The sequence below is a fragment of the Tenrec ecaudatus genome, chromosome 6 (assembly GCF_050624435.1).
Source record: "Tenrec ecaudatus isolate mTenEca1 chromosome 6, mTenEca1.hap1, whole genome shotgun sequence".
Classification (NCBI taxonomy): domain Eukaryota; kingdom Metazoa; phylum Chordata; class Mammalia; order Afrosoricida; family Tenrecidae; genus Tenrec; species Tenrec ecaudatus.
Window position 1 is genome coordinate 28,064,600 of NC_134535.1, and position 23,365 is coordinate 28,087,964.

At 40.6% G+C, this 23,365-nt stretch overlaps 1 protein-coding gene and 1 non-coding gene across 5 annotated transcripts in view; both read right to left on the bottom strand.

The window, feature by feature from the left end:
• Nucleotides 1-18,944, bottom strand: part of TMPO (thymopoietin) — a 29,230-nt gene extending 10,286 nt beyond the window's left edge. For 2 of the 4 annotated variants that reach the window (XM_075551141.1, XM_075551140.1), the window contains exons 1-4: nucleotides 18,409-18,940; nucleotides 11,783-11,909; nucleotides 8,412-8,570; nucleotides 3,026-3,123 (exon numbers count right to left, since the gene is read on the bottom strand). In XM_075551141.1, coding sequence (XP_075407256.1) covers nucleotides 3,026-3,123; nucleotides 8,412-8,570; nucleotides 11,783-11,909; nucleotides 18,409-18,687 — 663 coding nt within the window. In that variant the 5' untranslated portion in view covers nucleotides 18,688-18,940. Of the gene's footprint in view, nucleotides 1-3,025; nucleotides 3,124-4,691; nucleotides 7,532-8,411; nucleotides 8,571-11,782; nucleotides 11,910-18,408 lie in introns of those variants that run through there. The other 2 variants (XM_075551139.1, XM_075551138.1) reach the window with 2 other exon arrangements.
• A 4,203-nt stretch (nucleotides 18,945-23,147) lies between these two features.
• Nucleotides 23,148-23,307, bottom strand: LOC142451919 (U1 spliceosomal RNA). Its single transcript, XR_012785023.1, has one exon. It is a non-coding gene; the product is annotated as a U1 spliceosomal RNA (small nuclear RNA).
• Between the last annotated feature and the right edge of the window lie 58 nt (nucleotides 23,308-23,365).

Sequence of the window (23,365 nt, forward strand, 5' to 3'; positions counted from 1 at the left end):
TGTCAGAATGGAACCATGTGCCACAGGATTTCCAATGGTTGGTTTGCTAGGTCTTTCTTCTGAAGTGCGTCTAGAACTTGACTTCTTGGTTAGCAACTGAGTGTATTTACTGTACAGCTCAGACTCTAACAGAGGCAACTGGGGTCCACTAAAAGAACCAATTCAGTAATCTTCACTTAGCAGAGATAGTACTCAGAGCATGAAAAAAAAGACTGACTGACATAAATCTCCAAGAGCTTTAGTATTTTAAGATAACTAAAATATTGGTCATCTTTAGAAGTGGCTACGAGACATATTTTAGGAACTGTTACCACCAGGTCAGTAGTGTGAACAAACCCAGCAGTCACTGTGCACAAGAAAGACTCACAGCCTTGAAGTGCTGTCATGCAGTTCCCTGTCTCGCAGACAGGGCTGCGAGGAGTGAGCGTTCCCCGCAGACCACGGATTGCTTAAGGACTACAGAGCGGGTAACTCGGGCTGCTAAGGCCACACTTTGAAGCCACTAGGATCCTCTACGGGAGAAACATGGGACTTTCTATTTCTGCAAAGATCTACAGCCCCAGAAACCCATAATGGCAGAGCTATTCCGGCCAGTAGGGTTACTACAAGTTGGAATCAACTTGGCATTAGAATTTGGTGTTTTGATTTTGAAAATTAGCCAACAAAAGCAAGAAATAAACATTAAGTTCGGCTCTTCTGTCTGAGTTTTATTTCAAAGCAACTAAGTAGCTCATAGAAAGTTCTTTGCAAAAAGAATCCTAACTAATAGGTATAAAATGAGAGTAACAACATTTAGCATTTTACAATAAAAACGCAATGTGGAACTTTGTGATGAAAATAGATTTTGGGGGAGATGTTGGGGGAGTGGGGAGGGGGAAAAATGAGAAGCTGACACCAGAGGCTCAAGTAGAAAGCAAATGTTTTGAGGATGAGGGAAACAAATGTACAGGAGGGCTTGACACAATAGATATTATGTGTGGATTGTGCTAAGAGTTGTATGAGCCCCCAATAAAATGATTTAATAAAAAAAGGGATAATGATGAGGCTCATGACACAGAATGTATTATTAATTTATCATAAAAAGGAAAATGTATGACTTAAACATACACACACCACCATTTAAAAGGTATTCATGGCAAAGAAACAGAACCCCAGTCTAAGCAGCTCTCTAAATCTGTGCTGTTCAATAGGATAGCCAATAGCCAAAAATGGCCATTTAAATTAAATCTTCCGTTTCTATGACACAGTAGCCACCACCAATAGTCAGCAGCCACAAGTGGTTAGTGTCTACCATAATGGAGAATGCACACACCGGAGAGTTGCTTCATCGCACAAAGTTGTATCACACGGGCCTTGCTATTAGCCCATCTGTAGGTTGGATTGTCCTCCAAAACGATTAAGTCCTAAACCCTGGCACTTGTAAAACTGACCTAGTTAGAATTGTTGCAAATGTAATCAAGTTAAGGCCACTAATCCAATATAACTGGTGTCCTTGTGCAAGAAGACCGTGTGTCAAGAGAGGCAGAGACTGGAGTAATCTGACTATAAGCCGAGAAAGGAATGGACCAGATTCTCCCGAGTATGGTCCTGCCAAGACTGACTTTCAAGATCTGTAAAAAAAAAAAATATTTCTAGCTGATTCCAGAAACCCAAGTGGAAGGCTAATTTTGAGAATGACGAGGGCAACCAATGTATAAGGGTGCATTACTCAATTGATGTATGATTGTGACAAGAGATGTATGAGCCCCAATATAATGATTTATTTAAAAATTATATATATTTCTGCTCTTTTTTAAGTCACTAATTTGGGATCACTTATTATGGCAGCCTTGGAAAACGAACAACAAAGTGTAATTCCAAATGTATAGGAAATAAAAGGTATAGAACAAATTACAAAGCACTCAAAGGAAAAATCCTGAATGTAGGAAATTATGTATATAAATAACCTGGCTTCTTCACCAAATAATTAAAAAAGAGAGGTGAAACTATTATACTGAGACTAGTTTTACATGGTAGCAGGAGGGGGCAGGAATTCTCACGGCTACTGTGTCACTTCGGATCCACAATGCGACTCTACAGAACAGAGAACTACCCTCACCTCAGGGTCTGGAGCTACAATCTTTACTAACGGTCACATCTTTTCTCCCTCCAAGTGACTGACTGGTGGGCTCAACCTAACCTTTTAGGCAGCAACGTTTGACCAACAGTGCCAAGAGGACTTAGATAAACAGACAGATAAATCTGCGAGCTAGGGGAAGTAAAATTGTCTTGTAAAGTGTCAGCCAAATCAGTGTTATTCACTCCCCCCCCCCCCCCCCGCCACCCGCCCCATAAACTAGTCTATTTTTATGCCTGTGCTTATTTTTCTGCTTAGTTTCCTACATTTTCCTTTTGAAAAACTGTATCTTGCCTCACTCTCAATGATAAAAGGAATTTCCCCACAATTTTCAACTAGAGCAATGTTAAGAAAAGTGTGAAATGTTAGCCCTAGGCTAGTTTCCCAGTTGAGGGAAAGTCCCAGAAGACAGGTGAAACAGAAGCAAACTCAGAAGCCTAGAGTCCAAGATACAAGTAGAAAACCTTCCCACTGCCTTTAAAAGCGTTTTATTAGCTGGTAGCAGGGGCTCAAGGGAGAAGAGAATGCTTTGAAAATGACCGTGGCGGCATTATGTGCAAAGGTGCTTGAAACACTGGAGGAATGTATGGATTGATGAAATGTAAGAGCCCCCAAATTAGTTTTTTAGGCCTGTCTACCTTTTAAATATTTCGCAAAAAGAAAAGCAGGAGTAGCTATGAACTATGCTTAGCACAAAATCAAACACAAATGAAACACTTGTACAGCACAGTGACAAAAACCCCGCAAATTACGATTTCTAATGCTATTTAATTAACAATGGCATGAAGAGTATAGTTGATTATGGTGGAATCTGGGTGGGTGTCCCCTATTAACCAGAGACTACACACAGACAGATGACTGTTGTCAGATTACTTACACCTGTGCACAGTGATCATCAAACTAAAATACCTGATTGTGCTCAACTCTTCTTTGCTTGAGGGAAACTGGAGTCTTTGCTCTGCCCTTTAGTGGTTCTCTCTTCTCAAGCTTGAGCTCTATTTTAGGGTCTGGAAACAACAGCAGAGAAACCATTACTCTCTGCAGCAGTCAACCAACCAACACGCCATCTTACTCTTATTTTGGAACACTGGGTTTAGACACATTTAAAATGCAGAACAAGTTTATCAATAGGTGTTATCTCAATAGACCAACATGGTCTATTTGCCCAAAGGTATTTTTCTTTGCTATTCTTCCACTACTTTATTCCACAAGGGGGAGAAAAACCATTTCCACTCATTAATCAGTTCACCACTACTGTCTATTTAACTTCCTTTCCTTTTCCTGGACCTTCACCATAAGACTGAATTCCATCTGTTCCCAGGGTGGCTTTTTGCTAAAAACAACATAAATGTTAAAAAGGGATATACGAGAACAGATAATTAACATTCTCATCTCGTTATTACACTATGTAACAGAAGCATTCAAATTTGGAATGTGGAAGAGAAGGCTGTTAAGGAATGTTAGAAATAAAAAACTATATATTAACCCTCATATCTAATAACCCAAATAAATGATAAATTAGGATGACAAAAGTTAAATGCAATTTGTCTTCCTTTTTTGGGGACGTGGGAACACCTGAGGTGGAGACAAAGAGGAATCTTGTTTACAGAGAAGTACAATGAAACCACAGATCACTTCTTTCCTAACCCTCATTGTAAAAATAACATTCCTAAGAGAAAGCAGCACATACAAACTCATTACATCATGTTTAGTAATCTAACAACGCATAGCTTGTTACAGGCTTCAATATTCCATTCTCCTAGTCTTAGATTTTACTACCATTTGAAGATCTTGATTAAAAACACAAAAACCCTGGTAAGAATCTTAAACCAATGCCTTTATTTTATGTCTCTTATCACAGCCAAACCAAACCGTGTCATCAAGTCAACAGAAAAAAAACGAGTGGTCCAAAAAAGAAAAATGAGTGACCAATAATAAAATTGTTATTAAATAATTGAAAAAATAACTGACAACTTTCTTACCCAAGAGACAGGAATGGAGTTAATTCTTAAGCAAAGCTTAAACTAGGTATTCACTGACTCACTGTAGCTGTGCTAAAAGTGGTCAAGGTAACAGTGTGTCTTGCTAACTTCCTAGTCTGCTACTAGGTAAGAGTCCAGAGTGAAATGCATGTTTCCAAAAATGAACAGCAAGTTAACTCAAAGAGTCCCATATTTAGTTAGGACTGAGCTATTAATTAACTTCAGGATCTACCAACTAATATTTCGATTAAAGGATATATCTACAACTCTATGTATGAAACAACCCAATTATAAAATTTACTGTTAACTCAGAATTTAAAAATTTTAAAAGTAAAGCTCTCATTAGTAATTGGGCAGAAATTAGTAATACAGTTAGATATCTGGTTAAAGATTGTATTATAAATTAAGATGCCAATAGTTAAATAAAACATGGTTCTCAAGTACAAAACCTACCCCAAAATAAAGTATTTTCACCCATAGGCACTCATGTGTCAAGAATGAAATGGAAAAAGTTGTACATCTACAAATGTCTAACTTGTTAAAATTCCCAGAAGAAAACACACAAAACATGTTTCTAAAGACCACACACACTGTTCAAATTTAACAACTTTATTGAATTTGCAGAAGCATTTATTCTACAGTAGTACATTCTTTTTAAATCACACAGCACTTAGTAGGTACATGTGTACATGTACATTTCAGAAGACATATAACAAATAAGATCATCTCAGTAAGCTGAGAAGACGGTCATGAGTAGTGTAAAATAATGGTAAAGGAGAAGGCATATCACCCAAGGGACTTTCTCTTTCTTAAGCTGAAGGCTAACACTTTCCAGAAAAAAATCCAAAAATATTGTGTTTTACACAAATAAATTCTACATTTAGATGGTTTCATCTTACAAGCATAAAAATAAAGACAAAAGTATACTGCTTTATATATAGACAGAGACAATGTATGTATATAGTATCTCTTAAGGCTTCTTAATCTAGCAAAGTTTGCCTTTACAGTTTACATTGCTATGTCTAATCATCCATAAACCACAATATACCTTGAAAGAAAAAATTAAAGTATTAAAAAAAAAGCCTCCTCTTTTCAGTATCTGGCTAATCCAACAATGTGCCACCTTGAAATATCCATTCTCTTCTAGAGCAGGGTTTCTCAAAGTGTGCTCCACAAATGGTTTGTCACCAGTCTATGAAGAGATGAAGCATTCCCACCAGACAGTAATCAATACAATTCTTCCTTAAAAAGGTTTTACTGCCAAAATAAGCAACAACAAAAAAAATCCCCCAAACAACCGCCCCCCCCCCTCCCCGCCTCAGTCAACTGTCCTGTCCCAAAAGGTGAGCCAGTAATATTTTGTGTGCTGGCATGGCCCTGTGAATCACACTGATCTAGTAAGAGCGACATGGACCCAAGGAAAAAACAAACCTGTAAGACTGAGAGCAAATGTGAACAAGTTCTACAAAGTAAAAGGGTACTTAGATGGAATTTAAAAAAGAATAAAATCGTTGTTTTGAAAGTCTAACAATTTTGTTCTATATTAAAAGAATGCATGTAGTATTACTAAAAAGGTAAAGATTCTACTTATATTCCAATTGTCGGAAACTTTATTAATTATGCAGGGTGTAAAAGCAAAAGCAAAATAGAAACGTGAATTATTTATGAGAAACAAGTGTAATCTAAAAAGTTTTCAACTTTTTTTACCAGTCTTACTATCTCGATAACTTAAAAAAAAAGGGCAAACTATATAGGTAATTACTTTTATACTGCAATTTGGTGAGACTGGTAGAAGCTTGTTATTTTGAATTTAGTGCAATCTTTGAACTAAAAAGATCTTAAAAAGAATACTTTGAAAGAAAAAAAGTACTTAGGCATGTTAGGTACTTGAAACTGCTAAAAAAGAGCTCCCAAATCCTCCCTTTTCAGTGCTTTTTCCCTCGCTTTTTAATTACTTTATGTACTTCTCCTCCAAATAGTGATCCACCTTTAAAGGGGGTAACTGCTAGCTTATTCTTTGAAGCTGGACTAAGTTTGCAATCCTTCAGCCAGAGACATCGGCGACCTACAGTGGAAGATCCCATGGTATAGGCAGCCATCTTCACTTCATCAAATGCAGCTTCACAAAGAAAGGAGGCTGCGTCGTATGTTTTGCTCAGAATCCCAAGGGCCTGTTGTGCTTGTGTAGGATCAGCGCTAAGAATGTGTGCAGCCTGACTAATGTCTGCCTGCATAGCCTTAACTACAAAGGCAGTATGAGTTGCAATCTGCAGTGCTGAGGCTGCACCTTCGTATGTTCGACAAAGCGCTAAATCCAACTGTTTATCACAAGTCTCGGTGGAGGCTGCCTGAGCGCCTGCTGGTGGAGCGGCTTCAGAAATAAGCCCGAGGATTTCGTCATCCACTTTTGGAACTGTTAATATCCGAGGCCCCTCTGTAGAAGAAATCGGATATTTGTATGCCAACGAAGGCAGCGGCTTGTCAATTTGCTGCCATTCCTCTTCAATTACTTTTACAATAGATTCATGCAGGGGGAAAGAAAGCTCAGGGCCTTCGGCTTTATCACACTGTGACCCCTGAGACATTTCAGTGCCTAAGGTAGTGAGTGAGTGAGCGACAACGGTTTTAGCAAAAGACACTGCTGCTTCTCCAGGCATATTCTGAAATGTGTCAGAAGAACCTGAATCCCTTTTTGTTACTGACTTCTCACTTCGCTTAGTGCGTTTTCGTGGAGACAAGGATTCAGTTTCCTGAAAACGAGACTGATCAAGTCTCTTCTGGGTGTTTTCTACTTCCAGTGGGGGTACAGAATGAGAAGTCCCAGGCAAACTACCTACCCCACTCTGGACCAACAGAGAATTGACATAGTCTCGGATTGCCTGAGCCATTGGTGGAGAAATGACTTGTGATCTCACAGACTCTTCCAACTCTTCCCTTTCACTGGAGATAATGGACTGATCTGAAATATGAGGCCTCTCACTATGTAATGGTTGGATCCCACTTTTCTCTCCCCTACAAATCTTTTCTACTACTTCTTTATAGTGAGTAGTGGTGGTTTCTTTCATCTTTGATGGAGAAGCTGCAGCAGAAGCCAATAAAGCAGTGAGCTGATGCTGAGAGGATGCATAACTTTTCTCTAAACCCCTATCATGGCTAGATTTGGAGGAAAGAAAGAAATCCCCTCCAGAGGCTAACTTCTCCAACTGCCCCCTACCAGACAATGTTGTAGAAATAACAGGTTCCCTAGGTGGGTCTCCCTTGGAAATATGTATTCTCTTAGCTGCCTGTAGTTCAGTCCTACCCAGAGGAGGACGGGTAGAGATTTCAGGAAAAGAAATATCCTGAAAAAATCCACCAGAGGGAGTAGTTGGAAGTTCAGAAAAAGGAACAAATTCCCTAGTGGACTTCACTTTCTTGTGTTCTTTCTTCTTTCCTGTAGAGGCAAAAGAGGCAGGAAGTTTAAGCATTACCTGTGTCTGAGCTTATTCTTTGCCTCTTTGCTAAGCTAGTGCTGTTGAAGGAGAAGCCTCTACATTGCATCTTCCTAACAACAGATTTGGCAGACTGTGTACTGTTAAACAATTCTTACAGAGATCTAGGCATTTGGGGTTAAATCAAACAATCATGAAATTAAGAAATAAGTTATAAGAGTTACCAGGTTATAAAACAGCAAAATGTACTTACAACAAATTTACACAGATGTTTATTTCATGTACTATTCTAAAGAAGTACATAACTATCAATCACGTTTTCTTAAAATAACACCACCTACTAAAAATATAGTCCACTGCTGCTTTAAAATCAAATTATCTAGCAAACCTCGGAAACAATTGTGTATGTTAATTAAGAGGAATAAACCAGACCTATATAATGTGATTAAATCTTTAAAAAGTATAATATAGACATGCAAGTATTAACATTTAGGATATCATTTCAATAGTTTTTATAATACTATGTATTAAATAAATGCATATGCGAAAATAAGAAAAGCAGACTGGAAATAACCATAAATCAATGTGGTTGCTTCTGTGGAAGTGACAAAGGGGATGAGTGGAAAATTTATAGTAATATTTTATTCTTTTAGAAAAACAGGATTATAAAGACAACTAGCCATTATAGATAACGAGAAACTAAATATTTGTACTTTTGTTTCCTAGAATTCTCGACAGAAGAATCCACCCCCCAAAATATCTGTAAGATGATTTGAACAAAATATTCCTTTTGAATATTTTAAAATAGTAGCTTTATTCATAGCCACTGTCCTCTCCAAAATGAGTCTGAAACCCACACAGATGATAACATTTAAAGCTTACCTCCTTCATCGTCACTGTATCTGTCGGCGTCATCGCTGCCATTCTGCCTTGTGCTTTCTGCTGAAGAAGAGACTGTTGGCAGAGGTGTCGATGATCTTGATTCTGTTCCTTGTTCCCTTAGTTTCAGCAGCTTTTTTTCATATAGTTTTCTGGTTGTCCCTGAATTAAGGTAGAATTTGCTTTAGAAGCTTTTACTGCTATGTAATTCTTTATTTGTTTTGCCTGTTTTTAGATTTAGCACCTGATTCCCATTTTATATTTTACTGAGCCAAACATTAACGCATACTTTCTTTTTCTAAACTCAAGTATTAAAAAAATACACTAGAATGCATTGCTTTCTAAAAGAGATTTTTAGTATATCTGCTTCTTTTAACCGCAAGGAATACAGATTAGCAAAGACCTTACTGAAGAGTCAGTCATGTACAACCAAGTATTTTTGACTGAGAGGGTTCTCCAACTGTCTTTGGCTTTGTTTTCTCTAGCACAATGTGACTTTTACCCTCCTAACTTGCTTACATAGGAAAATAATTTTTTTTAAATCGTTTCATTGGGGGGCTCTTACAACAATCCATACACAAACTGTATAATCACATTTGTTCATATGTTGCCATCATCATTTTCAAAGCATTTTCTTTCTACTGGAGCCCTTGGTTATCAGCTCCTCTTTTTTCTCTCCCTCACCCTCCTGGGTAAGTAATTTTTATAAACATATTGTAGTACTTGAAGAATTAGAACTCAAACTTTACATCTTTTTTTTTTTTTTACTTCACAACTCTGAAGGAGAGCTTCAAACCAGTTTGACCCCTTCAAAATTCCACTTTTGAGAGAATATACCTATTATTAGCCCCTGAGTAATAGGGAAAAGCAGAGTCCTATAAATTATATCTAACAATAACTACTATACAATCAAAATGCAGTTTTGTGGGATATAGCAAATTAAAATCGATAATAAATTCTTAATGTTTCAACATTAAATTAAAATTTAAAAGGATAGGTTTTATTGTATGTAAGTCTCTCCTTGCAATCTATAAGATGGGTAAAATAAAAATAAAATTTTAATAGGAACAATATCTAACTAGAAATGTTTTCTAAGGTATTAAGATGAACATCAAGGGTGGGGGAAGGGGAGAGAAAGGGACAACCCATCACAAGGTTGGCTATATAGCCCACCCCCAGGGGGACAAATAACAGAAACGTGGATGAAGTGAGACAATGGACAGTGTAAAAGACGAAATAACAGCAGAAATATATAATTGATCAAGGATTCACAAGGATGGGGGAGGGGAAGGAGGAGCTGATACCAGAGGCTCAAGTAGAAAGAAAATGTTTTAGAAATGTTAATGGCAACATATGTACAAGTGTACTTAATGCAGTCAAGACGCATAAGATTTTTAAGAGCCCCCCAATAAAATGCGTATTTAAAAAATCATCAATTTAGCATCTCTCAAGATTTTTAAAGGGCTAGCAAATAAATGTCTGTTGGTAGGTTTTATATTAATAGGTTTATTATTATCTACTTGAAAATAGTACTCTAAATCTGTTTGACAACTATACCTAGGAACAATAAGCAAATTCCCACCATATTCAAAATGCTATAAAACTTTGATCAGGACTCATCTCAGTTGCCACTGAGTAAATTTTGATCCAGAGTAACCCCATCAGACAAAGAAATACCCAATAGGGTTTCCAAGATTGCAACCCCCCCCACACACACCTCTTCAAGGGATTGTAATCTTAAGGAAGTGGATTGTCCCCTCTTTCTCCCTTGGAACAGCTGTTAATCACCAATCTTTTGGTTAGCTAGCCAAGCATTTCCTGATATTGCCAACATTCTACACAATTAAAGACTTATAAAAACTCAAAGTAACAACATGCTAAAAATCCAATATATTTAAGCCTAATTTTTCATTGTTAATCATAGGTTTTGTTAGGTTATCTTGAATTCTTCCAATCAAGACATAACTTTTTAATGGGCTCCCACCGTTCATAATTAACTATGAATAAATAACCTTGGGAAGAATGGGAATTCCAGAACACTTCATTTTACTCATGCGCACCTGGACATGGACAAGAAGCACTTGTTCAAATAGAACAAGGGTATACTGCATGACTTAAAATCAGGAAAGATGTACCACAGGGCTGTATCCTTTCACCATACTTATCCAATCTATGCTGAGCAATCACCAGAGCAGCTGAATGATATGAAGAATGTGGCGTCAGGATTAGAGGACCTAGGATATGCAGATGATACAACCTTGCTTGCTGAAAGCAAGGACGTATAGCACTTGCTGAAGAAAATAAAGGATTGAAGTCTTCAGTATGGATTGTAACTCAATGAAAAGCAGACCAAGATTGCTACCACTGCATCAAAGGTACCATCGCGATAAATGGAGAGAAGGTTGAAGGATTCTGTCTTGCTTGGATCCACAACCAATGCTCATAGAAGCTACAGTCAAGAGATCAAAAGGCAATTTGCATTAGGGAAACCTGCTGCACAAGCCCTCTTAAGAGGAAGGATGTTACTTTGAGGACTATGGTGTGCCTGACCCAAACCATGGTATTTTCAATTGCCTCACATGCACCTGAAAGTTGAACATTGAATAAAGCCCAAAGAATTGATGCAGTTGAATTGTGGTGCTGGAGAAGAATACTGAAAAGTCCCGACTGTAAAAAGGACAAACGATCTGTCTTGGAAGAAGTACAGCCAGAGTGTTCCTTGGAAGTCAGCATGGCCAAACTTCTTGCATACTTTGGCTACATCAGGCGACACCAGTCCCTGGAGAAGGACATGCTCAGTAAACTAGTAGGAGAGGAGTAGAGAAGGAGAGGCAGGCCCTCAAGAGAACGGCTGCAACCATGGGCTCAGACGCAGCAACAATGGCAAGGGTGGCGCAGGGCCCTCCAGCGTTTCGCTCTGTTGTGCAAAAGGTGGCGACCTGAACAATGGCAACCAATAACAACCTTTTATAACTGAAAAAGGTGACTAGATATTAAGACCTGAATAACTAGAGTTCTATTAACATGTCTGTTACTAACTTACTGAAGTGGATAATTAATGACTACTTATTTTACATTTTGATTTTTTTCTCAATTATATATATAGATAATACCAAAATCACCTAGTTGTACTAGGTAATGTGATGAGCTGGGCATAAGAAGCGATTGCAACAAAAGAAGCAATTGCGGAGATCATCTGGTTCAGTTCTACCATATTTCCTTCATTTACACTTAAGAAAACCAACGTCTTGGGCATATCATTAGTAACAATATGGGACAGACCAGTTCTTAGAATGGAAGCTAACTGATAGAGAAGGAAAGAAAATGAGGAGTACTATGTCACAGAAGAGATCATTGGAATTTTATTAACTTACCCACAATAGGGCCAGGATTCACTCCATATTTCACAAGCTGATCGAGAAGATCTTCATTGGTGAGCTCTGTTACATCTAGATCATCTTTATCTTCCATTCTGGGTCTATCCGTTTTCTTTGTGGCTTTCTGTAAACAAAGTCCAGTTATCACTTCCACATCAATTAGACGGTGCTCAACTCCCTATAACAATTACACTCTACATGCAATTATTGTAATCAACGTTCAAAGCCACTGCCAGGTGGATTCTTCCTATGAGGTGTTGGCAATTTGATTAAAAGGCATTGTTTGGTGAAAAAAAATTTTTTAAATACTTTTATTGGGGGCTCTTACATCTCTCATCACAATCCATACATTCCTCCAGTGTGTCAAGCACATTTGTACATGCCGCCGTAATTTTCAAAGCATTCTCTTCCCACTGCAGCTCCCCATTTCTTCCTCCTCCCCCACCCTCCCTCAAGAACCCTTGATAAGTTATAGATTATTTTTTCCATGTCTTATATTGTCCGTTGTCGCCCCTCCCACACTTTTCCATTATTTGTCTCCCTGGGAGGGGGTTTAGATTGAGCTGTGTGATGGGTTTCTCCTTTCTCTCCCCCCTCCCCACCTTCCCCTAAATTCTCCTGGTATCTCTACTCTCCTTGTTGGCCCTGAGGGGTTTATCTACCTTGGATTCCCTGTGTTTCAGGCTCATATCTGTAGCAGTGTGCATGTTCTGGTCTAATCGATAGCTGAAATTGGGTGCATAAGCAAACATGGTGAAGAAAACTGATGGTGCCCAGCTATCAAAAGATATAGTGTCTGGGGTCTTAAAGGCAAACAAGCGGCCATCTAGTTCAAAAGCAACAAAGCCCACATGTTAACACCGATGAAACACACAACTTTCCTCTAGCTCTTTGGTGCTCCCTTCACCCCACTGTCATGACCTCAACTCTACCTTACAAAGTGGTGAAATGTCTTAACTTCAATTCTAACTGTGCAAATCTAAGAGTCAATTAAGAAACTAAAATTCTAAAGGCATTATTGTTAAAAAACATTTTGGGTACAGAATGTGTCATGCACTGGACTCTTAACTGCAAGGCCATCAGTTCAAACCCACCAGACTCTTTAAGGGAGAAAGATGAGGCTGTCCTTCTGAAATCAACTTGATGGTAGTGGTTTTTTTAAATATAAAAGAAAGCTGAAAGCATCAAAAGCCTGACAAAATTAAAATTAATATGGGATTTTTATTACAATGTCTATATTATTAACAACATGCTCGTTTCTTTTAAATCAATAATCTTTATAAAAATGATACTGCCTTTTGAAAAGCATTTACTCCTGGTGGCAAGGAAGGCATATTAACAAGAAAGTTACAAAATGAGGCCAGACCGATTTTAAACACCCCCCCCACATAATTGTAAATAACGAGTGCTCTCTTTTAATAAGTCAACGTTTTTAAGTTAACCAAGAAAAATTTAAGGCTTGACCAGACAGGTTTATATTTAATTACAAAAAAGATCATGAAGGGTAAAGTGGAGGAACAGAGGAAAAGACGCAACCTCAACAAGATGGCTTGGAACAGAGAGGTGCAAACAACCAGCTCCAACATAACAACAATTGTGAGGACGGTGTAGGGCTGGGCACATGGTTTGTTCTGTATGGGTCACCATACAAACTCAAACCCATTAACATCATGTAAAAAATTATTTCCCTTAAGTAAGAAGAACAGAACTTAGGGGCCCAAATGAATATTCTCTTTATGTCGTAGTTAGTGATTAATAACTAGCTTGTGACCCATGATGGAGGTCAGAGACAGACTTCATGGTGACACACCACCTCTGTTCTGTATGATCATTTTACTAATAATCAAGAGTGTAGAACAAGTCTTAAATGTGCTGAAAAACTGGGGTTCGGCTTATACACAGGTCAGTGGCATGAATGGATGTCATCTGGTCAGGCCCAACTAACAAAAGGAGGAAATCTCATGAAGCCTGACAGAGAGTTAATAGAAAAGTGTGTTCGAGATGCATAGGAAGACATTCCAGAAGACATGGTGCGACGTGCCTTCCAGAAATGCAGTATTAGTAATGCTATGGATGGCAGTGGAGACTGTGCTTTGTATGAAAATGACAGCAGTGATGGTGATGACGGCGATCTCAGTGAGGACAGCGTCTACGATGACCTCACACCAGCTGAAGCTCTGCATTGGGATACGGATGATGATGAGGAATCCAGTTTTGAAGGATTTTAACTCTTTACATTTTAGCTTGGTTGCTACCTGAGCTCAGGGAACAGTACTCTTAAGGTATCATTGTTGATACCTTATTTTTGTTGAACCTATTTTCCACTTCCTGTGCTGGTTTACTAATGTTAAATGACTTGTCCTTTTATTTGTTTTTTATTTAAAATAAATATTTGAATACATTACCCAACTGATATCTCAATTTTTAGTAATTTTATTTTCATTTTTGATTATTGAAACTCACCAATAGCTTCTTCATTTTCCACCCTAGGTTTATACTCAAGTCAATCAGTTTTTCTGGTTTCCCAGGTAATAATTAGGTACCTTGGCTTATACTCAGGTTGGCTTATATTAGAGTATTTAGGTACTTTGAGGACTAAAGTAAACTCGATCCAAGTCATGCTATTTGTAATTGCCTCATATGCAGGGGCAATAGGACAATGAATAAGGAAGACCAAAGAAAAAGTCAATGAATGTAATGTATGGCGTTGGCAAATATGAAATTACCAAGGATTACCCAAGAACAAATTTGTTTTAGAAAAAGTGCGACAGAATGCTGCTCCTTAGAGGCAAGGCTAGAGACACTTGTCTCATGTACTTTGTGCATTTTATCAGGATAGCAGTCCCATGTCAACGTGGATTGACACGGGGGCTGCAAAACTGGGCTTAAACACAAGAACAATTGTGTGAACGGTGCAGGACCAGGCAGGGTTACTTCCAGTTGTACATAGGGGTTTATGACTGAATGCCCCCTAAACAACCACGTCAATAACCCAGTATCCAATATACGCGGAGACTTATACTTCTTCCCAGTCACTAATCTCCAGTGTCTTTTCCCACATTAAAATCCAACAGTTACATGACTACTTGAGTTATCAATTAATCTCTCTTCACCTTTTTACCAGCCCAGGTGTTGAAGTATCATAATAAAAACCCAAACCAGTGGCCCTCTAGGCCAGGGCTTCTCCACCTTCCTCATGCCGCGGGGACATCCCCCCCATCAAAGGCTGCTACTTCATGACTGTAATTTTGCTTATGTAATGAATCTGGCAACCCCTGTGAAAGGGTCATTCAACGCCCAGGTTGAGAAACCACTGCTCTAGGACAAGGTTTCTGAGATGTTAGAGCAGACCACCTCGTTTTTTTTTTCACCCCAACAGGAACAACTGGTGTTTGAACTGCCGACATTACAGTAACTCAATGCATAACCTCCTATGCCCTCAGGACCCCTTATACTAACAATAATCACTACAAAATGGATTATGCTGAGTGCCATCTATTGTGTGCTAACTTGGGTTCCAAGTGAAATTCATGTAGCAATGCTACAGGTAAGAAGAGAAGAGCGGGTGCCCTGTGGGCTTCCAAGGCTGCAAATCTTCACTGGAACAGTGTCGGCTTTCCTTCAGGGGTTTAACCACCACCTTTGTGGTTAGTAGTCCCACAAACACACCAGAGCTCTTTACCAGTCACTTTTGAGTTTGGGATGCAACTGGATGGCAGTGTTGTTTGTTGATCTGGATGGACTTAAATTCTAATAGTCCTATTATCCCCATTTTACGCATACTATTGGAATTTCAATCAATATAACTCTAATATGGAAGTTTCTATATTTAAATTAACATTTTACTTTAGTTTAATAGTAAATTCACTAATTTTACAATCACAGATTTACTTTTTACAGTTCTGTTCATGACTTTAAATATTTTCTGTCAATAATTCATAATGCCCCAGACCAGGCCAAGCCGTTCAAGACTGTTATGCTCCACTGGATTCCAAATAGCTACTATACCTTCATATCGTGCACCCTGGAACCAAAAGGCATATTGCCAACTCTGTACACACTTGTTCATGTGTTCACAGTCTAGAACACACAAAACCTAAAATTACTTGTACCACCAAGATATAAGTGCAAAAAATTTGAAAATAAGAAAACTAGAAACTAAAATTAAAGTTCTCTCAGATCATACTAAGTGAACCTAAGAAGGCAGAAATGGCTGAAATGAAATAATTTCTCTTTAACGTAAAAATATTCTTCATAAATGCATTATGTTTGTGGTAAAGCAAATATTGAATCTTAATCAAATACATACCGTGAGTTATTTAAAAACATTAAGCATTCAGATATGAAAATAATAATTTATAATTTATCAAGGATTCGGGGAGGAGGATCTGATATGAAGGGCTCAAATAGAAAATATATGTTTAAAAAATGAAGGCAACATATGTACAAATATGCTCGATACTACTGAAGTATGGATTGTTATAAGAGCTGTAAGAGCCTCCAATAAAATGATATTCTAGTTAAAAAAAAACTTAAAAAAAGCATTCACCAGTTTTAAATTCTGCTTTCTCCCTTTAAGAAATATAATCTTACATGTATGAATATCAACAATAACTGAAACACATAATTCATTCAAAATGCATAATAATTTTGTAGACCAAGTCATACAAATGCTATAAGTTTCCTTTCCTAGTAACAACCATCAAGTTAAAAAAATAATACTTTTATTTAGTGTGCTTAAAATAGAACATGCCTAACAACCGAGACTAACTTTTTCACTGTCAGAACGACAGACTATGCTAGTGTACATACGTATTTAAGCTTAAATATCCGGAGTAATGACATAAGGGGATAGTTTATGCCTTAACTTTTCTTTAGGTTACCAAAACATTACAAAGACTTAAGGGTGTAGCATGGTACCATAGTAAGTACATTTAACATATGAATTCCTTTCATCCAAAACGGATTTACATAGTGCTGATCAACTTGAGTAACATGGAAAATGCGCTGAGCATGAATAAATAACATGGCTTATATATTTTAAAAACCCAAGAAATTAAATTGTGGTCACAAAAATTACTCTTCAGCAACTAGGACCAAGATCCAAATCCACTGCCTTCTTATCAACTCAGAGTGAGTCTGTATGGACAGAGTAAAACGAATTTACTCCATCTTCTCCTTCCACGGAGGGCTGGTGAGCTAGTTCCACCCACAGGTCCTCAAGATGCAGCAGATCCCTTCACCACTGAGCCACCACGGCATGGAGCGTGCCTGGTAGGCACTCAAAGCTGGCTTGCGGAATTAAGATTTAAAATCTCGATATTCAGATTTATCATCTCACCTCCCAAAGGAGAGGTTGGTTGTTGTTTTTTTTTACAACAGTGGTCAAAGAAAAAACATCGTAACGATGACCAGCAAAGTACGATTTAAATGATCAAAATAACTATTTCTTTTCTAGAGGGGGAAAGCAATGTTTGTTCCTGGGGGCGGCCCAATTTGATGAACAAATACTGATTTGGCACTACTGCACGCCAGGCACCAATGTAAGATACTGCTAAGATTTTCAATAGAGATTTCTCCGTGTTACTACTGCTTTCATTCCCAGCTGGATGGTGTAACACACAAAAAAAGATTCAAAATCAAACTGGAGAGGATGATTCTAACTTTGAAAGAAGCAATCTTGAGTCATAATGTTTCTTCAACAGTAACAACTCTTAACTCAGTAACAACTCTTAACTCCCGCCTCAAAGCACCAGTCTAACTACACCGTTATGCATGCGGCCGGATAACGTAGCAGATCGAAGCCAACAAAACGTGCATCTGCTGGAGCCGATCCGGGACCTGCCGTTCCAAGTTTGCCATGCACGGAAATCATGACAGTATCATCTCTCCTGGTTTCGAAGCCTTCCCTTTCCCCGTGCAAACCATCTATCCCAAAGGAAAAAGATATAACCTCCTAATTAGAATGTTCAGATAGTTGCACGTTTATGAGTGCTTAAAAATACGCGTTATTGAAAACCTAGCACCTAAAAGATGACGGGCTGCTGGAAGCGAGTCCGGCAAAACAAGAAAACACAAGCGATTCAAAAAGCCGTTGGGAAGAGGGAGGGGTAAAAAAAAAACCCACACATACACATAAAAGGCGGGAATTTCCCGATTTCAAATTCTGGTTCGAAAAGCGAAGTGTCCCAGAGTATCCTCCAGGGAGCGCTCTGCGACTGCAACAGTCGTCGTTTCAGTTAATCAAGCGGGAAAATGCTCGCCCGTAAGCCGGTCGCCGCTCGGGGCGGACCCTCCCGCAGCTTTTGAAACGAGCAGGAAGCCCAGCTCAGGACCCGGTCGCTCCCGGCCGCCCAGAAACGACCTAGAACTTGCACGCGCGGGCCAAGCGCCCACGTGCACGGCTGCAAACACAGACACTCCCCGCCTCCGAGACACACGTCCCCACGCGAGGGCCCGGAGGCTCCGACGTCCCCAGGCTCCGATCGCCCGCCCGCCCAGGAGCCCGGGACCGGCGGCCGCGGGGACACGCGGAGGGGGGGGCGCGGAGGGAGTGGCCGCGCGCGGAGGCCCCCGCCACCCTCCGGCCTTTGTGGGGCGGCCGGCCCGCGGGTCGCGCTTACCCTGCCAACGGAGGCGCGGCTGCGGCCCGCCGGCCCGACGCCGGAGCCGAACACCGGGGTGGACTCGCGCTCCTCGTCGCTCGAGAAGTCCGGCGGCGCCCTGCTGTTGGCGCCCGCGGCGAGCGGCGGCCGGTTGCGCGCCGTGAGGTGCTGCAGGTAGAGCTGCACGTACACGTCCTTGCGCTGCTCCCCGGGCGGGAGCGTCACGTTGTTGGCGATCAGCTCGCTCTTCAACTTCTCTTTCGTCAGCACCGACGGGTCTTCCAGAAACTCGGGCATCTCCGCGGCGAATCCCCGCGGCCCGCAGCCTTCGCGCCGGCGCTCTCGCTCCTCCTCCCCGGGGGCCGCGCTGCCTTCCCCGAGCCTCCCGGCGCCCGCCGGCTCGGAGCACCGCGGAGGCGAGCGAAAGCGGGCGGACTCGGAGCCCGGCGACCCCCGACACAAAGCCCCCGGGAGCGGAACTCCGACCCGAGTGCGGCTGAACGCGAAGCCTCCCCAGACCCGGGCCCACACACTGCAAGCGAGCGGAGAGCGCCCCGCTTCGCCCACGCCCCAGCAACGCGCGCAGCCATTGGCCAGCGGCGGGAGGAAGCGCGGCGGTGATTGGCGGGGCGGCCCGCGCGGGTTCCATTAGTCTCGGTGCGACGCGAACGGGAGCACAGACGCAGTTTAAAAGCCGCTCGGGCGGGAGCCCGCGCTGACGGGGAAGGCGCCCGGCCCGGTTCTGTTTCCGTCTTCTCCACCCTTCCCTTGACACTGATAAGGGACTTCTCGGGAGGGGGGGCGGGGGCATTCGTGCATGGTTTCCTCTCCCGCTCCCCACCTGGAAGACGCTTTCCTCTCGGGTCCGTCCCCTGCAGACGGCCGGATTGCATACCCCACTGGAGACCCTTGGGCCTTTATCAGTCCCAGGGCACATCCTCTGGAGAATGGCCCCAGACTTGACCTCCCCGAAACGTGGGAAGGAAAAGCAACGTGTTTGGGTTGTTGGCGTTCACGTGGTTTAATTGTCGAGGGAGATGGACTTTATTAAACCCTTCTATCTGCCTGCTGACGCTTCTTTTGTTTCAGAAATTCAGAAAAGCCCAGACCTCTTCTGCTGGGCCCTTCCACATGCCGTCGGATTTGGGACAAAGAGTTATTCTTAAAATTTCCAGTCCCTGTTAAGTCCAAAGATTGAGGCATTTCGAAAATTGCATTACAACAGGAAGCAGAGGGGGTTGGGACGAACCATGTATGCGTTTTTTGTTTTGTTTTGTTTTTGAGAAGCAGCATTTGCACTTGTTAAGTAGTGGACCACAAATCACGCCTAGTGTTTAAAAATCTAATGAAATGTAGCGAAACATTCAGGAACTCCTTAATGGGCAATTTAAGGAAACAGGCAAGGTGGATTACTCGATATTAATCTTGGAGGAAGCCTAATGACCCATCGTAGGCTGGGAACCCGAGTAAGTCCAGAAATTTACTACAATTAAAATCCCTCCCAGAAGGGAAACAGTATTTTCTATAAATACATTCATATTTGTGTCAAGAAAAGGTTTTGTCCCCAGTGTTAGGGTGTCTTCTCTATTTCTTAGCTTTTAACCTCCAACCTTTGCTTTACAAAAACAATTACCTATTTAACATAATTTCGACACATTTGTTTAAGTTGGAGGACATTTTTTCAGTGTAAGTTTTGTATTAAGTCACTTTAATATGTTCAAAGTGAAACACTAACACAAATGGAATGGTTTTCCTAGCAACGCCCTTATTTTCCAGAAACCTCAAACCTATCGCTAATTCATGTTAAACGTTAGCAAGTCATTTTGTAGGTTTTTAGGATGCCGTGTAAAAGTTACCCCACCCCCCCTTTTTTTCCTTCTCCACAACTTCCTTGGGCAAATAGGCGGTATTTGTCTTAGGAGAGGTGAGGAGGTGAAAGGCCATGATTTTGCAGTGACTGGTAACCCCAGCAAATGCCACGCAGCTGGTTTGAAGTTTGATCCCACTCTGCCCGGTGCCCTAGTAATCAGGCACAGTGTAGTTCTTTCTTTCAGAAAAGTCTCAAACTATAATGTACAGAGCAATAAAGTCCTGAGTATTATCTCTGCAAAGAAGTAGTATCTCCCAAGAAGTTCTAGTCTGTGGAAATGAGCAGATCATCCTGTAAATTTTTCAACTTCCTGCCTAACCACACTAACACTTAAATGTTTTGTAATTCCAATTGAAAAAGGCTTGACTTGATCTGACTAGGGTGGAGTATATAAAAGTGGGGGCAGGGGGCTTGGAAGGGGGTAGGGGGTGATCCAGATTCAATTAACTGTCAGATACAGGGCGGTGAGGTCCCTGAATGGAACCCGACGGGAGAACCCTTCATTGATGTTTGAAGATAATCTACCCCACCCTTCGCCATATTTTTTGGTCTTCCTACTTTTGGTATGAGTAGAATACCACGCTGAAAACACAGAATTAGCTGCTTGAAAAAGCCTCCTGAGGAGAGAGGACTCCAGTGACTGGAATTTACTTTTTTCATAGGACCTTCAGACCAGAAATTTAACAGCAAATTAATCCTTAGAGACAGTAACTATGATTCCCACAAGCTTTTTTTTTTTTTTACATTTTGATGGATTTGTTTAATAAGTTCCTATGATTTTATAACTACCTTTTTTCACTTACTTTTTTTAATTAAAATATTTTATTGGGGGCTCTTACATCAATTGTATCAGGCACATTTGTATATATGTTGTCATTGTTCTTTTCTAGACATTTACTTTCTATTGAGCCCTTGGTATTAGCTCCTCTTTTTATCCCTCCCTCACCACAAGCTTTCTTTTAAAACAAAACATTTGTTGAGTATGAAAGTTGTTTTAAATGGATAAAGTACTATGCCCTAAAGGCTAACAGTCAGTATGATTCACAAAGAACTGCATTCTAAATGCCTGGAATGATTACTCTTTCTCATTTATTTTTTTATTTTATTTGGGGCTCTTACAGCTCTTACAACAATCCGTACATCAGTTGTATCAAGCATATTTGTACATATGTTGCCATCATTATTTTCTAGACATTTACTTTCTATTGCGCCTTTGGTATCAGCTCTTCCCTCCCCCTCCCCCGCCCTCCTGACCCCTTGATAAGTTACAAATTGTTATTTTCATATCTTATGCGGACTGCTGTTTCCCTACCCACCCCAGTTTCTGTTGTTCATCCCCCTCGAGGTGGGGGTAGGAGTGGTGGTGGTGGTGGTGATTATGTGTTGATTATTGAAATCTGTTCCCCCTCTCTTCCCCTCCTCTCTCCTACTTCCCCTTCCCCTTCTTTCTCATGTTTATTAATTTCTCATCTGCGGCACTATCAACAGGACACAACTCATCATTTTCATGAGACATGGTTGACTTCTTTTCCAGAGAGTGAAGTTCCTTTTCTAGAGTTTAGACAAGATCAAGGCATACGTTAACATATTAGGAATTGGAATTATTCTAGATTAATCCAGGTATTTTTGGTGATGAAGATAATTTTGCTTTTTATTCCATTGTAGTACTCTGAGTAGGGACTATTTTTCTCTCAAACTTAATGTACTGTAGAGCCATGAGATTAGGTTATAGAGTGTGGGTTCATTCTTTATTCCTAAGCCCTGGTGGCATAGTGGGTTACCTGCTGGCCTGCTATCTGCAAGGTCAGCAGTTCAAAGCTACCAGCTGCTCTGCTGGAGGTAGAGGAGTGTCTGTTTCTGTAAAGATGTATACAGGTCTTGGGAACCCATGGGGCATTCCTACCCTGTTATGGTGGGTCACCAGAGGTTGGGATTAATTCCATGGCAGTGAGTTTACTTTTGCGTTATTTTTTACAAGCTCTTTCTCCTCTTCTTCAAAACTTTTGAAGTCCATATTATCTGACTAAATCATTCTCTACCTCATTTCCATTGTCCTTCAGAAATGACAAACGGTTGTTCCTTGATGTTGGTGTTCCCCATGATCCCTACTGTCATCTCCAGTCTAAGTGATGTCAGCACCCTTGAGATCCAACACACATTCTTGACCTCCCTCATCTGTGTTCCTTTACTCCAGTGTTTCCCAAAGTGGGAGATACAACGCTTGGGGTGCTAGGATAATCTAAGGGGGAGGGGGACTGCAAAAGCAGACACCAATACTTTATCCTGGATTAGGGGCTACAGTACAAAAGTTTTTCATTATCAGAGTGCGCTGAGTAATTTTTTTTTCCCTGAAAAGGGGACATAGGCCAAATACATCTGGGAATCTAGGGCAGTGAATTCCATCATCCATCCATTCCAAGGTAAGATCATGGACCCAGTCATCAATAACTCCTTTACCTCCTCAATCTCATCCTAATTGGTAGCCATCCACTATCTCTTCCCAAGTCCCAGGTCTTCGATGCCCTTTCACTAGCCTCAATGAGGCCTCTAACCCATTAAATAAAATGCTTTTCCAGAATCTTTTACCCATATCATTCCTTCATATCATTTTCTATCTAACCCAATTTAGAACCCTTGGTCAATTGTTGTAAATATTTTGCAAACATTTTCAGTTCTTTTGCCTCGGTGTCTCTGTTTCTTGTTTGGAAGGACTGTAATAGTGCTTAAATTGAGTTGCTTTCTCTCTGCTTAGATCCAAGTAGCAAACATTACTGGAGAAGGAAAAAATACTATGAATTGCTTTGAGTTCATGACCTCCAACTCACAGGCGCTGTCAACACTGGTAGGCATTTTTTTGACTGATCATACTGTTTTTTTTCTTTTCATGGGAGAGTGCGAACACAGTCTGGCACTACCACAAATTATGCAGTCGGGTTTCCCACATTTGGGGAGATCGCAGGGGTCAGCACATCCGGAGTGCAATGGGTAAGTCTCGCCCTGGGAAAACCACCTTCATGATCATGGCATCTCCCCTGCCAGGTAACTATTCATTCCTTTCCATCTCTCCTCAAATCTCTCACTTTCCTGCCCTCTACCTCTTTCCAT